General features: G+C 37.9%; 1 protein-coding gene and 1 long non-coding RNA gene across 2 annotated transcripts; both read left to right on the top strand.

Moving 5' to 3' along the window:
* Positions 1 to 1914: 1914 nt before the first annotated feature.
* LOC127533350 (uncharacterized) lies at positions 1915 to 4483 on the top strand. The gene is made up of 4 exons (XR_007941107.1): positions 1915 to 2133; positions 3317 to 3472; positions 3639 to 3691; positions 3882 to 4483. It is a non-coding gene; the product is annotated as an uncharacterized LOC127533350 (long non-coding RNA).
* Positions 4484 to 10555: 6072 nt separating this feature from the next.
* LOC110959562 (uncharacterized) lies at positions 10556 to 13493 on the top strand. Its single transcript, XM_051946127.1, has 5 exons — positions 10556 to 10621; positions 10788 to 11159; positions 12230 to 12382; positions 12538 to 12593; positions 12807 to 13493. The coding sequence occupies exons 1-5, from the start codon at positions 10585 to 10587 to the stop codon at positions 12924 to 12926; spliced, it is 738 nt and encodes a 245-aa protein (XP_051802087.1). The 5' UTR covers positions 10556 to 10584; the 3' UTR covers positions 12927 to 13493.
* The last annotated feature ends 2503 nt before the right edge of the window (positions 13494 to 15996 follow it).

Here is a 15996-nt window from a genome sequence, read left to right as displayed (position 1 = left end):
TGAAGAGTGAAACTCAGGAAAACCACAAACAGCCCCTCATACAACTGCAGAGTTTAACATGCAGACAGACTCAACCTGCAGATTAGTGCTCACTTTTACTGTCCATCTTCTCTACACGTCTGATGGAAACAGAAATCTGCTCTGATATGGTTCTTTTTCATCTTTGGATCATGACATTGTTGTAACTCCATAAAGCTTTGAATCAGCTGATGTTCATCTTTTATACTGTAAGTCTTGGCTGATGTTAAAGCATAAACAACAAAGTCAGCAGTCAGCTGCTCTGAATGAACAGTGGATGAACAGTGTATTTCTGAGTTTACGTTTTATCAGTGACCACAACAAAGCATGACTGAGATCAGTTACACAGATCTGCATGATTTGTATTATCTGTATTCTAAATTCACTACAGCTGCTGCATATAAAATACAATAAAGAATTATGATTTTGTTTTAATTTTGATCAGCATGCCATGCTGTGAAAATCTAAATTAACTGGGAAAACAGTCAATCCACTTTGTATTTATCAATTAAATTTATATCTTGTTCTCATTCAGAGCTAAACTTGTATTTCACAGTTAATCTTTTAGTAAACAACACAGCATCACTAACCAGGCATGAATATACTGGACACAGTTATACATAGACCCAAGGTGTTGGTTACTGTTATCAAAAGAGTTAAGATGAGGACATGGGTACAATCCTTTTATGATTATGATGGTCTTTTGACAACATCACATGTACAATCATAACACAAACAGTTTTAGTTTCCAGTCCACTGTGTTTGATAAGGTTTGCCAAGGAACATTGTTAAACGTAATTCAGACAGTAACATCAGTGGTGGTTTACAGCTGCTGTAATAGTTACACATATTTTACCGTGCCTGACTTTGTTCTACATATGATACGTTTAATGCAGAGACTTTAAGACAATTCTGATAGACAAGTTCTAATTTCACAGAAACTTATTTTTCTGCTTGTTTCATGGGTTTATTATGACTGCTATGATTATCACTGATTATAAGACAGGCATTTGCTTTTGTCTTAGTTTGAAACAAAGTTACTGAATTAGTGATATCTTATGATTTAAAATAGCCAGAGTTCTTAAAAAAATAATGTCAAATTTACATAATAACAGCATTAGACGGCATTTTAAGATTGACTATATATCTGCGGTATCCTGTTTGTACAAGATGCTTTTTACACATATTTATATTGTATAAATTCACTGAATTTTAATATCAATGTGTCATTTATGTCTGTCATTGTCCAGTCTAAAGAAAAAGTTTACTGCATCCAGTTCCAAATAACTTGGTTGGGTTTATCATAAAGTTTCGTGTGATGAAATCTGGTTCAATATTTACATCAATGCAAAAACAAAATGCTCTTTTGTCACTGCCCCCAAAATAACAACCACAGAAGAAAATGTTCCATTCAACGAGCCAATCACCAGCGACATTTCCTTTAATGGAAAATTGTGCGTAGATCATGACATCCGTGAGTGAGACCTGTGAAGCTGTCTTTCAGCTCCAGGACATCATCACACATGGACGGACTCTACGTTCTTCTGGTTGTTTTCTCAGGTAATTTTAGATTTAGTTTTCTTTATGAACAATTAAATGGATATTTTCTGGTTCCATTTTGAAAATGATTTCATACTTGCAATTTCACTGATGTTCTGCTGAGCAGTAACCTGCTGAAATTTGAAATCCTGTAACATTGGTGGTTTTCTAATTGTATTTGTTCTCTAGGAATTGTTTCCTGCAGTCATAATTTTGTTTCTGGATCAGTGTTGGAGGTGACAGCCAGACCTGGAGACAACATCACTCTCTACTGTGACTGTAAAGTGTCAAGTGGAGTATACATAGTGTGGATCAGGAACTGTTCCCATGAGAACCAACCTTCTCTTGTTCTAACAACACACCGTCGTAATCAGTTTGATGGAGAAAATTACATACCTCCTCGCTTTGAACTTGTGAACAACTCTTCATCTAATTCCTATGACCTGTTGATCAAGAACATCACTAATCCTGATGAGGGTCTCTACTACTGTGGAACGAGGGAGCTGAACATTGAGGAATACAAGACTTCCACATATGATTACAGATATAGCAACATAACAACAAGGATCATACTCAGTAAGTGTTTTGGTCTGAATTATCTGTTTGTCAGTTTGATTATATTCACAGCAAAATTCAATTATTGATCTAAATGAGAATCAAATAGTAGCACATTGTGAAAAATGTTTTTTGACATGCTTTTGGCATTTGAACACCAAAACATGTGTGAGTGTTGCTGCTGACCATGTATGATCCTGTGAGGGAACAATTCACTGTCATTGAACGGTGACTTTCTGTAAGACATCTCAAACTGGTTTAATGAACATGATGATGAGTTCAGTGCACTCTCACAACCTTCTCAGTCACAAAATCTGAATCAGCATTCTAAAAATTATATCAAGAGACATAATCACACCATTTATTTAGATAAATAGCAGCAAGACAAAAATAAATAAACAAATACATCGATAATATAATTTAATGATTGGGATTACCTTTTAAATTGCAAACACCTTTATATTGGTTTGAGTTGATATAATGATGGCGGTAATTACATCAACTTAACATTGTGTGTAACTTAAAGTCACATTTGGGAGTTGTGTGTGTTGATTTAAAAAGAAGTTCAAGTTGATCTAACTTCATGAAATAGTTTTGAGTTTTTCTTCACCTCGAAAATCAGAATTTCATGTCTCCTCCTTTATCGACTTGGCTTCAATACAATGTGGGACAACCTGATTTTTATGAGTTAACTTAAACGCTTGTGTTTATGCTGCCAGTCATAAAATAAGAAGTAAATAAATATACCTGTGATGGCAGTGGAAAAGCTAATCCCCTAAACTCAGTGATGTTGTCAACATAGAGCAAAATCTCAAATGAATAATTCCAACATCTTGTGGAATCCCTGAAGAACCATCCATGACGACTTCATTATAATATGACATTTTTACCATCCTCTTGTATTTTTTAAAAAAAAATCTACTTTTTAACCTCTTAACCTGCACTTCAGCAGAAAGCCAATGTTCTGATGCTGTTCTTTAGTCAGTCAATCATTTTTAACCTTTATTTCACTAGACATTAAAGATGTGTTTAAATGCAATAAGAACTGTTTCTTTTTTTAAATGACACCTCATCAAATTCCAAAAAACACTGCATGTAAAAATATGATCGAGCAAACATGGTCTATAAGTGGCTCTTCAAAACATGTGCTACAATATAATGGAGTATTTCAAAACTAATTAACAGAACTTTGTGTTTGATCCAGACTCCACTGAGCCTCATCCTGGAATCCATCACGACAACAACAAGACTGAACAAAAGTGTGTTGTGTGCTGGAAGCTGCTCTTCTCTCTGTGTCCAGCTGCTGCTGTTCTTTCTTCTCTCTTGTCTCTTCTGGTTTTTCAGCTTTGCCACAAAACAGGTATGTTTGTCAACTTCCATCATTCCTCACTTCACTGTATTGTAATTGGAATATATTTATTCTATTACTGTTATTTTGTACGTTCTCTCTTTCAACTTGACTTGCTGGCCAGAAATATATGTGATGTTAATAATCACACTACTTTCTGTTTTCATTTCTGTAACAGGAAAACCTCAAGATGATGAGAAAAGCCATGAGAGCAGAAGTCAAGGAAAACAGGTAATTAACAGCAGCACATTTCTGACATGCAGGTGTATTTTAACTAAGTCCCTGGTAGTGCAGTTACACTTTTTCAATGACAGCCTGCTTTTGACTCCGTGTTGATTTGTTGTCCATTTGTCCAATACTTCACACATTATAATACAAATCCACATGTTCATGATGCTAAATATCAATTGTTAAATCTTAGGATGAAGATGTTTGCTATGCTGCCCTGGAAATCCGTCAACCATCACAGAGACCAAAGAGGAAGAAAACCCAGAGTTCAGACTTCAGCACATATTCTGACATCAACACTTCCAGAGTGTAAGAGAGCAATAAATGGCCTGCATTTACATTATATTCTGTATTTTAACTTCTGCAGCTCAACAAAGAGCTTTGCAATGTTCTCTCGAGCCACATGGTCTTTGTTACTGTTGCTGACTTTTGACTGACTGAGATAATTTTCATAATTATTACAGTTTGACCACCACAGTCTACATGAATTCTTGTTCTGTCTTTAGATTTCCTACAGAATAGATGCATTTTCAGTGTTTTGATTCTTTCCATTATTTTACTAATTCATTAAAAATTGATCATCTGCTCAGAAACTCTAGACAGAGACTCTTCTTGTTGCTGTTATGCAATTTAAAGTTCATTTCTGTCATTCAACTCGGTGCACGTGTGCATGACTTGAGTGATAAACTTTCATTTTAGTTTATCTCAAGTTAAGCATCAGTCAAGTATCGGTTATCAGATGCATACATACAACAGCAGAGCTCGACATGTTCTTGAAAATCTATAATAGTGATCCTGAAATGCACTTGTGTACAATTTATCAATGTGTTTCAATTAAAACATTCTTTTGTTGATGGCTTGAATGGTGGAAAACTCAATGTAGCAAGAGTAAAACCTAAAGCACTTGTTGGAATTTAGAAGCTCTATCTCCATTGTAGTTACAGTTTATCAACACTGCTTCTAGCACAACACAACTGATGGCCTTAAATAGAGGTAGAAAACTAGAAATGAACTGTTGACAAGCTCCATCTGATGCTTGAAAATCATTCGGAGACCACCTCATAAAGTGGTTAGCATTTTTGCTAGTTTTGTAATGAAAGAAATCATTGATAACTTTGAGGAAATTTAAAAAGTGAAGCATACTTTGTTTACACTATTCCTCCATTTTATTGTTCAATATACAGAGAGGCGTATTCCATATTTGATTGTATTTGGGTTTTTTTTTTTCCATTTTTTTTTGCTTAATTTGATAGATTTATATAGAGAGGCAGACAGGACAGTAGGGAGAAGACCTGCAGCAAAGGGCCATGAGCTGGAATCGAACCCCAGTGGTCGATACGCCAGGGATTATAGCCCCTGTTTATGGGTCACTCGCTCAACCAATTTATTGTCTCCAATTTTTTCTACATTGTAGAAAACTTGAAGAAAAGCCCTTAAATGAATAGGAGTGTCCAAACCTTTGAGTGTTTCTGTGCATGTGGATGTATATTGTTGACAGTGACACCATCTGTTGAGTTTGTACTCACATGCATGCTCAGTGTACAAGTAGTGAATGAGAGGGTGTTGAGACTGATGCTGTTATGGTTATGGTCCTGCTCCTGCACTTTTTCTCCCCTTTTCCTTCTCTCCCCCATTATTGTCCTTTGTGTGTGTTTTTGCCTTGTGTGTCTCTGTCTCCCTCTGTCTGCCAGCCTTCCCTCTGGTCTCTCTCTCCCGGTCACTCGCCCTCTAGTTTTGCCTGCTGATTGCCCTCAATTGGCATCAGCTGCTGCAATCAGTCAATTCCACTCACCTGTCTCCTCTGCCATTTAAAGCTGCTGTCCGGAGTTTGAATCGCAGCGTCTCCCAAAACACCGGTGGTCCCACCCTCCCTCCCTGTGATTTCGCCCCTTTATTTGTGCACGCGCAGTACCTGAGAGGAGTGCCCGGAGTGCTGCAGCATCTCGCCTGTTTTGCTGTTTTCCACTCTTCTACATTTAGTACATTTAGTAAATAATAAAAGAATTACGTTAGAATTCTGTATTGAGACTAACTTGTCCTAATACCAAAATAACATGAATCTGCTAGGACGAACGAGTAAAGTTTCAATATGTGATTACACTCGTGTATCCCTCTCGATGACGTTGTTTATCAAACTTAGTGCATTTACGCATGTATATGTGTTACATTGTTTATTTATTTCTATCTAGATTTCAGAATTGCATGACTCCTCTGACAAAGAGTATGTCCCAGACGCCCCAACATCTTCCTCCAGAGGTCGGGCATCTAAACGAAGCCGTCAGGCGGGCTATGGAGGCCGTGGTCGGGGAGCGACGCGAGCACCCCGAGCCAAAAAACGTCCTGCAGTCTCTTGGCCTGACAAGCCGTGGGATTGGTAACTTTTCTGGAAGTTGCTGAGCCCTGATGCTCTCTCCTCCACAAGCAAAACAAATGTGCGCGCGGTTGCGTAGTGCGTAGCTCGCCCACCTCTGCATGGGCTTGCTTGCTGTGCGCGTAACCGTTGATTGACAGCATGACAAAGCTGAAGCTCGAACTTGATTGGTCGGCAGCAACCGGCGCTTTTTGGAATAACATGGGGGTCTATGAGAGGAAGGCGGAGCTCAGGAATAAATTTTCATATCGCGTTATACTAACTTTATATTATAGTATCGAACTAGACTAACACGTTTAAGCTTTGTTAAAAAATGATACATAAATTGAAAACAAACGGAAACTCCGGACAGCAGCTTTAAGCTCTGCTCTTCCCCTCAGTTTCTGCTGGCTCATTGTTGGACATGTCATCACAGACTCCACTCCTCCTAAACTTCTGGACTACCTCAGTTTTGTGGACTACTCTGCTTATCGCCCCTTTTTGGATTCAACCCTTTTGGATTTTTGTTGTTTTTGCATGGACCTAAGCCTGTTCACTTCCTCACTTTTGGTTCCCTTGTGTGTGAGTACCTTCCCTTAGCCTTATTGTTTTCCACCGTTTGACTTTTGACTCTACTCTCTCAGTCCGGTTCTTTGTTTAGTAGTGGTTTTGATTTTGTTTAATCAACCCTTTTTCTCACTATGCCTGGTTGTCTGTCAGTGATGTCTGCACCTGGGTTCTCCAACCCCCCCCCCCCGCCATAACAGATGCAGTTAGTGAGGGAGAGAGAGAAAGTGTGAGCACATGGACCAGCTTCTATACTCTGGGAGTTCCCAGATGAGCTGCATCAGCTGAAACTCTCTATGTTGGTCAGTTACCCTGTGAGGTAAGCTCGGACAGCCTGCATCACTGTGGGAGGGGCATCACAGCAGGATTCGGTGTTGTAGGGTTACCAGAAGCGCAAGATATAAAATTTATGTAAAACTCGTCAAAACAAACTATTTAGAATGTAGCAGCTCTGCAGAGCTACAGGATGAATTATTACAGTTACATCTTTGTATCATTGTTCTGTGTCTTCATGACTTTTAGAGAAATTACTGACCACATCTGCTCTGGTTACGTTTCTGCTGCACTGAACTGTTTTGCAGAGATGGAGAGTGTGGTTTCATGAACAGATCTGTCTTGACACCACAGAGAGGTAATAGAAAATAAACTGACTCAGTCTGTATCTGTCACAGAAAAAAAACCTGTATTCATTTGTTTCTGTCACCTCACAGCAAGAAGATTTTCAGTTTGAACCTGCTGGTTCACTAAATGGGGGTTTTATGTGTGAAGATAAAGAGACTTTGTCATTGTGCAGAAGTACAACAAAATTTGTCTGGAAGAGCACAACAACTGGCAGCAGTGCAGATAAGAATAAAAATAGATAAAATACTCTTAAGAAATAAAAAGAATCTCAGTACTAAATACAAAGTAAAGTGGTCAGTGTTGATAAATGGTTAACTGTTGAAGTAGAGTTCTCACTGCACAGATGAGTCGGGAGGGGGAAATGTAAATGGTAAATGGTCTGTATTTATATAGCGCTTTACTATACCTGCAAGGTACCCAAAGCGCTTTACATGATACATCACATTCACACACTGATGGCGGAAGCTGCCATGCAAGGCGCTAACCACGACCCCATCAGGAGCAATTCGGGGTTAGGTGTCTTGCTCAGGGACACCTCGAACACGATGGGGCGAGGATCGAACCGGCAACCCTTCAGTTGCAAGACGGCCACTCTACCCGCTGAGCCATGCCGCCCCACCACACCCACTGCCACGCCAATGTAGGCAGTGGGTGTGAGGTGTGATGGTGGCCACAGCTCTGAGGAAGAAGCTGTTTCGCAGTCTGCTGGTTTTTGTTTTTAATGTCCACAATCTTTTCCCTGATGGAAAGGGGACAAACAGTCCATGTCAAGGATGTGTGGGATCTCCAGCGATGCTGCTGGCCTTCACATAAGTGTTCCATTAGTATTTATAGGTAGTTCATGAGTGACTACAATTGATGACAGCCCCTGACTTCTCTGAGTCAAATTTAGAAATGGCGATTATATCTTCAGGTGAGGTTCAGGAGCAGAACCACACTTGCATATCTGCCTTTCCCACTTGTTTGTCCTCATGTCCCTCCAACCCTCTTTCTCCCATCTTCTCCTTGTCCTAGTGGGTCTGCCAGCCCTTGAGCCTCTGCTGATCTCTAAAGCTTTTCCCCAAAACCACATCATCTCAGTCATCACCAACATAACAATCCATAAACAAACTTCAAATCAGTGGTGTGCTCCTTCCTAGTTAAATTGAGACCGTTGGCCAGGATGTACAAGAGTGAACAAAGAATCCCCCAAAAGCAAGACTGGCCTCAGAACAGATCCTCAGTAGGACTGATTACTTCTCATGCAGTATTTAAGTTGATAAGTCAACTGACATTTTATTAGTATTTAGTACAAAAAAGTGAGTTGAAATAGCTACACTGCATTAACAATAGTGCACATAAAGTTATTCATTAGTTGGAGAATTGATGCACCTTGTGATTTTTACTTTCTTACACCACTGAAATGAATAAATAAAAACTGAAGGGTTGAAACAAATAATGAAAATGTCATAAAGACAGGTAGAAAACCTTGTTTGTTGCAGTTGATAACATTTGTCTCCAGATTCCTTTGGTTTTGGTAAAATTCTGTAACATTCCATCATGGTTTCGATGGCTGGTTGTTTGTAAGAACACATGATTGTTGTGTTCAAGCAATTTCCTGTTTTTATCTCCAGTCAGCCACCAACCTTCCCCAGTAGAGTTTGATACACGTCAAAGTATTTGTCATGTTGGATCTGATTCTTCAGAGAATAAAACTTTCAACACTAAATTCTGCCTGAACACAAGATACAGTAGTTTTCTTCATTAACTTGTGTTTTTAATCTACACTGTGACCAAGAAGTTATGAGAAAATATAAAGTGAACAGTAAAACCAGCCTCGGCCATGTGAAGAGTGAAACTCAGGAAAACCACAAACAGCCCCTCATACAACTGCAGAGTTTAACATGCAGACAGACTCAACCTGCAGATTAGTGCTCACTTTTACTGTCCATCTTCTCTACACGTCTGATGGAAACAGAAATCTGCTCTGATATGGTTCTTTTTCATCTTTGGATCATGACATTGTTGTAACTCCATAAAGCTTTGAATCAGCTGATGTTCATCTTTTATACTGTAAGTCTTGACTGATGTTAAAGCATAAACAACAAAGCCAGCAGTCAGCTGCTCTGAATGAACAGTGGATGAACAGTGTATTTCTGAGTTTACGTTTTATCAGTGACCACAACAAAGCATGACTGAGATCAGTTACACAGATCTGCATGATCTGTATTATCTGTATTCTAAATTCACTACAGCTGCTGCATGTAAAATACAATAAAGAATTATCATTTTGTTTTAATTTTGATCAGTGTGCCATGCTGTGAAAATCTGAATTGAAGAGGAAAAAAAATCAATAATCCACTTTTAATTTATTAATTAAAGTTATATCTTGTTCTCATTCAGACCTCAACTTTTATTTCACAGTTAATCTTTTAGTAAACAACACAGCATCACTAACCAGGCATGAATATACTGGACACAGTTATACATAGACCCAAGGTGTTGGTTACTGTTATCAAAAGAGTTAAGATGAAGACATGGGTACAATCCTTTTATGATTATGATGGTCTTTTGACAACATCACATGTACAATCATAACACAAACAGTTTTAGTTTCCAGTCCACTGTGTTTAAAAAGATTTGTCAAGGAACATTGTTAAACGTAATTAAGACAGTAACATCAGTGGTGGTTTACAGCTGCTGTAATAGTTACACATATTTTACCGTGCCTGACTTTGTTCTACATATGATACGTTTAATGCAGAGACTTTAAGACAATTCTAATAGACAAGTTCTAATTTTACATAAACTTATTTTTCTGCTTGTTTCATGGGTTTATTATTACTGTCTATGATTATCACTGATTACAAGACAGACATTTGCTTTTGTCTTGATTTGAAACAAAGTTACTGAATTAGTGATGTTTATGATTTAAAATAGCCAGAGTTCTTGAAAATTTAATATCCAATTTTCATTATAACAGCATTAAAAGGTATGTTAAAGTTAACTATATGTTTGTGGTCTTCGTTATTTTGAACAAGATGCTTTTTACACGTTTTTATTGTATACATTCACTGAATTGAAATATCAATGTGTCATTTATGTCTGTCATTGTCCAGTCTAAAGAAAAAGTTTACTGCATCCAGTCCCAAATAACTTGTTTGGGTTTATCATAAAGTTTCTGGTCCAACATTTACATCAACGCAAAAACAAAATGCTCTTTTGTCACTGCCCCCAAAATAACAACCACAGAAGAAAATGTTCCATTCAACGAGCCAATCACCAGCGACATTTCCTTTAATGGAAAATTGTGCGTAGATCATGACATCCGTGAGTGAGACCTGTGAAGCTGTCTTTCAGCTCCAGGACATCATCACACATGGACGGACTCTACGTTCTTCTGGTTGTTTTCTCAGGTAATTTTAGATTTAGTTTTCTTTATGAACAATTAAATGGATATTTTCTGGTTCCATTTTGAAAATGATTTCATACTCGCAATTTCACTGATGTTCTGCTGAGCAGTAACCTGCTGAAATTTGAAATCCTGTAACATCCATTGTTCTGTTTGTATTTGTTCTCTAGGAATTGTTTCCTGCAGTCATCATTTGGTTTCTGGATCAGTGTTGGAGGTGACAGCCAGACCTGGAGACAACATCACTCTCTACTGTGACTGCAAAGTGTCAAGTGAAACGTCCATAAGGTGGATCAGGAACTGTTCCCATGAGAACCAACCTTCCCTTATTCTGGGAAAAAAAGAAGTTTCTTGGTTTTATTCCCGTCATTTTGAATTTGTGAAGAACGATTCCTCTGATTCCTATGACCTGCTGATCAAGAACATCACTAATGCTGATGAGGGCCTCTACAACTGTAGAACTACGGAGACGAAGGTGGAGAACCAGGACAAGCCTGAATTTGATTTCAGATATAGCAACATGAAAACAAGGATCATACTCAGTAAGTGTGTTTGTCTGAATTATCTTTGTGTGAAAATGATCATGGTCACAGAAAAATGTAATTATTTGACTAAATGATGATCAAACAGTAATACATTGTGAAAAATGTTTTTTGGCACGCGTTGAGTCTCTAAATCTCAATCAATCATCATTTGAACACCAAAGCATGTTTGTGTGTTGCTGCTGATCATGTACATCCCTGTTGGGAAACGATTTACTCATGACTTTTTGGAAGACATATAAAACTGGTTTAATGAGCATGATGATGAGTTCAGTGCACTTTGATGACCTTCCCAGTCACCAAATCTGAATCAACATTCTAAAAATTGCTGCAAGAGAACTAATCACACCATCTATTTAGATATACAGCAGCAAGACAAAAATAATATAATATAAAAAAATGTAATTTAATGATTGAGATAAAACTTTTATGTGGCAAACATGTTGATTGTTTGAGTTGATTTAATGTCAGTAATTACATCAACATAAGATTGCTGTATTGTTATTTTATGAGTTAAACAGTGGTGTTTATGTTGTCAATCATTCAGTAAGTGGTAGATAAATAAATATTTGATTGCTGTGGAGACGCTTACCCCCTATACTGAACATAATTTTTTCGAATTATTCAAAACTCAAAAAGAATTGAGAAGAATTTAAACTATTTTTACAGTGCTACTGAGCACTACAGAGGTGAGATGTTTTAGAGTAGAAGATTCACAGCATGAATCTGTAGCTGAGAAAGCTGCAGAGGTTTTGTGACGCAATCAACATAGAGCAAAATTTCAAATGAATAATTCCAGCATTTTGTGGAATCCATGAAGAGTCACACATGACGAGTTCATCTTAATGTGGCATTTTTACCACCCTCTTTTATCTTTTGGAGAAACCTACTTTTAACCAATTAACCTATACTTCAGAGTAAAGTCAGTGGTCTGACCCTGTTCTTTAGTCTTTGAACTTTTTGTCAAAGTTTGAATGTTTGGCATTGTATAGAAATGCAATTACAAAACATGTGCTGCAATGTAATGCGATGTTTTAGAGCTAATCAACACAACTTTGTGTTTGATCCAGACTCCACTGAGCCTCATCCTGGAATCCATCACGACAACAAGACTGAGCAAAACTGTGGTGTGTGCTGGAAGCTGCTCTTCTCTCTGTGTCCAGCTGTTGCTGTTCTTTCTTCTCTCTTGTCTATTCTGGTTTACCAGCTTTACCACAAAACAGGTATGTTTGTCACTTTCCATTGTTCCTCAGTTCCTTGTATTGTTATTGGAATATTTATTGTATTATTGTTATTTTGTACATTCTCTCTTTCAGATGGACTTACTGGCCATAAATATATGATATTTAATGATCAGACTAATTTCTGTTTTCTGCAGCAGGAAAACCTCGAGATGATGAGAAAAGACATGAGAGCAGAAGTCAAGGAAAACAGGTAATTACCAGCAGCACATTTCTGATGGTGAATATTTGACATGTGAAGACACAGGTGTATTTTCACTAAGTCCCTGGCATTGCAGTTACACTGTTCAAACATACCTTCCTGTTGAGTTGTTTTGTTGGCTTGTTGTCCATCTCTTTAATATTTCACACGTTATAATACAAATCCACATGTTCATGATGCTAAATATCATTTGTTAAATCTTAGGATGAAGACGTTTGTTATGCTGCCCTGGAAATCCGTCAACCATCACAGAGACCAAAGAGGAAGAAAACTCAGAGTTCAGACTTCAGCACGTATTCAGACATAAAAACTTCCAGAGTGTAAGAGAGCAATAAATGGTCTGTATTCATATTATATTCTGTATTTTAACTTCTGCTGCTCAACAAAGAGCTTTGCAACGTTCGCTCGAGCCACATGGTCTTTGTTACTGTTGCTGACTTTTGACTGAATGAGATCATTTTCATAATTATTACAGTTTGACCACCACAGTCTACATGAATTCTTGTTCTGTCTTTTTGTAGATTTCCTACAGAATAGATGCATTTTCAGTGTTTTGATTCTGTCCACTTTTTCATGAATTAAAAATTGATCATCTGCTCAGAAACCTCTAGACAGAGACTCTTCTTGTTGCTGTTATGCAATTTAGCTTAAAGTTCATTTTTGTGATTCAACTCGGTGCACGTGTGCATGACTCAAGTAATAAACTTTCATTTTAGTTTATCTCAAGTTAAGCATCGGTCAAGTATCGGTTATCAGATGCATACATACAACAATAGAGCACGACATGTTCTTGAAAATCTATGATAGTGATCCTGAAATGCATAAAATTCACCCTTGTGTACAATTTATCAATGTGTTTCAATAAAAACATTCTTTTGTTCATGGCTTGAATGGTAGAAAACTCAATGTAATAAGAGTAAAACCTAAACACTTGTTGGAATACTGTAACTGTGGCTCTACAGTGGCTCAATGGCTACAATGACTGCAATGGCTCTGTGGCCATTTTAGTTACAGTTTATCAACACTACTTCAGCACAACACAGCTGGTGGCCTTAAACCCAAGAAGAAAACTACAAATGAACTGTTGACAAGCTGCACCTGATACTTGAAAACCATCAGAAGGCCACCTCATGAAGTGGCTGACAATTTTACCAGTAATTTAGTGAAAGAAATCAATGGTAACTTTGAGGAATTTAAAATGTGAAACATATTTTATTTACACATTTTCCTAACTTTATCATTCTTTATTATAAAGAGAGGTATTTCATATCTGATTGTAAGTGGAATTATTTCATTTTTTAGAGCTTTTCTTTTTGGCTTCATTAGAAAGGTGAGTGTAGAAAGGCAAACAGGAAAGTAGTGAGAAGAATGGGGGAAAGACTTGCAGCAAAGGGCCACGAACTGAAATCGAGCACAGGTCGCTGCGTTGGGGACTATAGCCCATGTTTATGGGTTATTATGAGTCACTCATTCAACCAGTTGAGTTATCTGGGTGCCCTATTTCAAATTTTTTAACCTCTCCGATTTATTCTACATTGTAGAAAACATAAAGAGAAACCCCTGAATGATGAAGACAAACTGTGACTCGGAGTCCGTTTATCTGTAGTGGAAACAACCTGTAATCATTTCTTTCTTGTTTCTGTCACCTCACAGCAAGAAGGTTCTCAGTTGGAACCTGCTGCTTCACTAAATGGGGGTTTTTTGTGTGACGTTTGGAGGTTCTCTGCTTGCATGGACTTCCTCTAGTGCTTCAGCTTCCTCCCACAGTCCAAACACATGAATGCTAGTTTCACTGACTGTCGATGTGAGTGTAGCTATAAATGATTATCTTTCTTATTGGGTTTTCCCTGTAATGAACCAGTGACCTGTCCACAGAACTCTGCCTCTCATTTAATGTCACCAGCTCCCGTCCTCCACAACCCTCTACTGGATGTTACCTGATGGATGGAAGATTTCAGGGGAACTATTCAGAGACAGTACTTGTAGCAGATAAAACTCTCCTGACATCTAGTGGAAATGTGAAGTAGAACTACTACTAGAACTTTCTATTTCAGCTGGTAGGTGACCTCAGGCTGGGGTTCAGTTACTTGATGGTGTTTTTCATGATTTGTCTTCTGATGATGTTTAGGGTTTTCTTTCAAAGCTGATTTTATCATCTGAAAAATAAGATGACTCTTTTCACTGTTTTGTTGAGATTAGCTTGTTAATGTCATTTACATGGATCTACAAAGCTTATTTCTTAATAATGAATCTGGCTTCACATAAGTGGTCCACTGGTGTTTTTAGGTAATATGTGTTTGAACACACAAACGCCTCCTTTGCATTTCATTTCATCTCATTTGCTTTGACCCACACAAGCTGTTCCCCACAATAACAGAAATGGTTGTTGTGTTTCCTTGTTACTTGTGTTGTACCAGTGTATCAATCTTTACACTAGGGGTCACCAGAGGCACAAATAATACAATAGAAAGTGACACAGAGCATTATGGACTACTATTCTAAAAGATAAACCACTGGAAGTTTGATAGATCTCAGTGTGCTCCATCAGTGTGAACGATGTTAGGACTCCTGGGTTCTGTTTGGTCTCAGTGGCCACAGAACTGCAGAGATGGAAACATCTTACATCATTATGGACTCTGTAGCATTTGGACACAAGATAAGAGTATTAATGTGATCAAATCTTGGAGTCTGAAGAAGCTGAAAAAAGGCGATATCATGTTTGATAAGGCAACAAGTTGTTTTTCTGATTACCAAATGCCATGTATCAACAAATGCCAGACATCCCTCTTAACTTGGTGCTGACCATCCATGCTGTCAGGTTAGATGGTTGCAGAATCAAGCTATTGTGATGTGTCTGACAGAGAATATGAGACTGTTCACAAGGACCAATCTTGTAGAAGACTTCTGCTTCAGACCAAAAGTGAGCTCAGACCGAGGTAAAAACTGAGCTTTTAAACAGGACAACCACCTGAATACAACTCTCAATGATGGAACGCATTTCTGGCTGATTCTTAAAAAACAAAAACAAAAAAATAAACTGTAATCATGTTAATGATAGCAGTTGAGGACAACACATCTTTAATTACATGCTAGAATTAATTGATTGATGTTGAATCAGTTGTCCACACTGGTGATGTCATGAACCACTTGTACTTCTCATTCTTTCCTCGTCATATTCTTCTTGTGTATATGATGAACAACTACACTTTATATTTCCTCTTGAGTTATTTTTGTCCTGGCTTACCCTATCATGCAGCTGCAAAGATGCAACAAGATGATACAGACTTGACAATGAAGCTTACCTCAATTATTGTGTAACTCATGCTGTGAACAACGGCCTCACAGGAAACCCACAGCAACAAACAGAAGTCACCATGTAGGCGGACTGAGGCTG

This window comes from Acanthochromis polyacanthus, chromosome 3 (assembly GCF_021347895.1).
Source record: "Acanthochromis polyacanthus isolate Apoly-LR-REF ecotype Palm Island chromosome 3, KAUST_Apoly_ChrSc, whole genome shotgun sequence".
Taxonomy (NCBI): domain Eukaryota; kingdom Metazoa; phylum Chordata; class Actinopteri; family Pomacentridae; genus Acanthochromis; species Acanthochromis polyacanthus.
The sequence above is the reverse complement of the archived record's forward strand: the minus strand, read 5'-3'. Positions and strand labels throughout refer to the sequence as shown.

What these genes read in the sequence shown, in the direction of transcription:
- LOC110959562 (XM_051946127.1), top strand. Translation starts at nt 10,585, where the DNA reads ATGGACGGACTCTACGTTCTTCTGGTTGTTTTCTCAG. An exon ending in TCTTCTGGTTGTTTTCTCAG is followed by an intron (nt 10,622 to 10,787) that starts GTAATTTTAGAT and finishes TTTGTTCTCTAG; the next exon opens with GAATTGTTTCCTGCAGTCAT. An exon ending in GCAGAAGTCAAGGAAAACAG is followed by an intron (nt 12,594 to 12,806) that starts GTAATTACCAGC and finishes GTTAAATCTTAG; the next exon opens with GATGAAGACGTTTGTTATGC.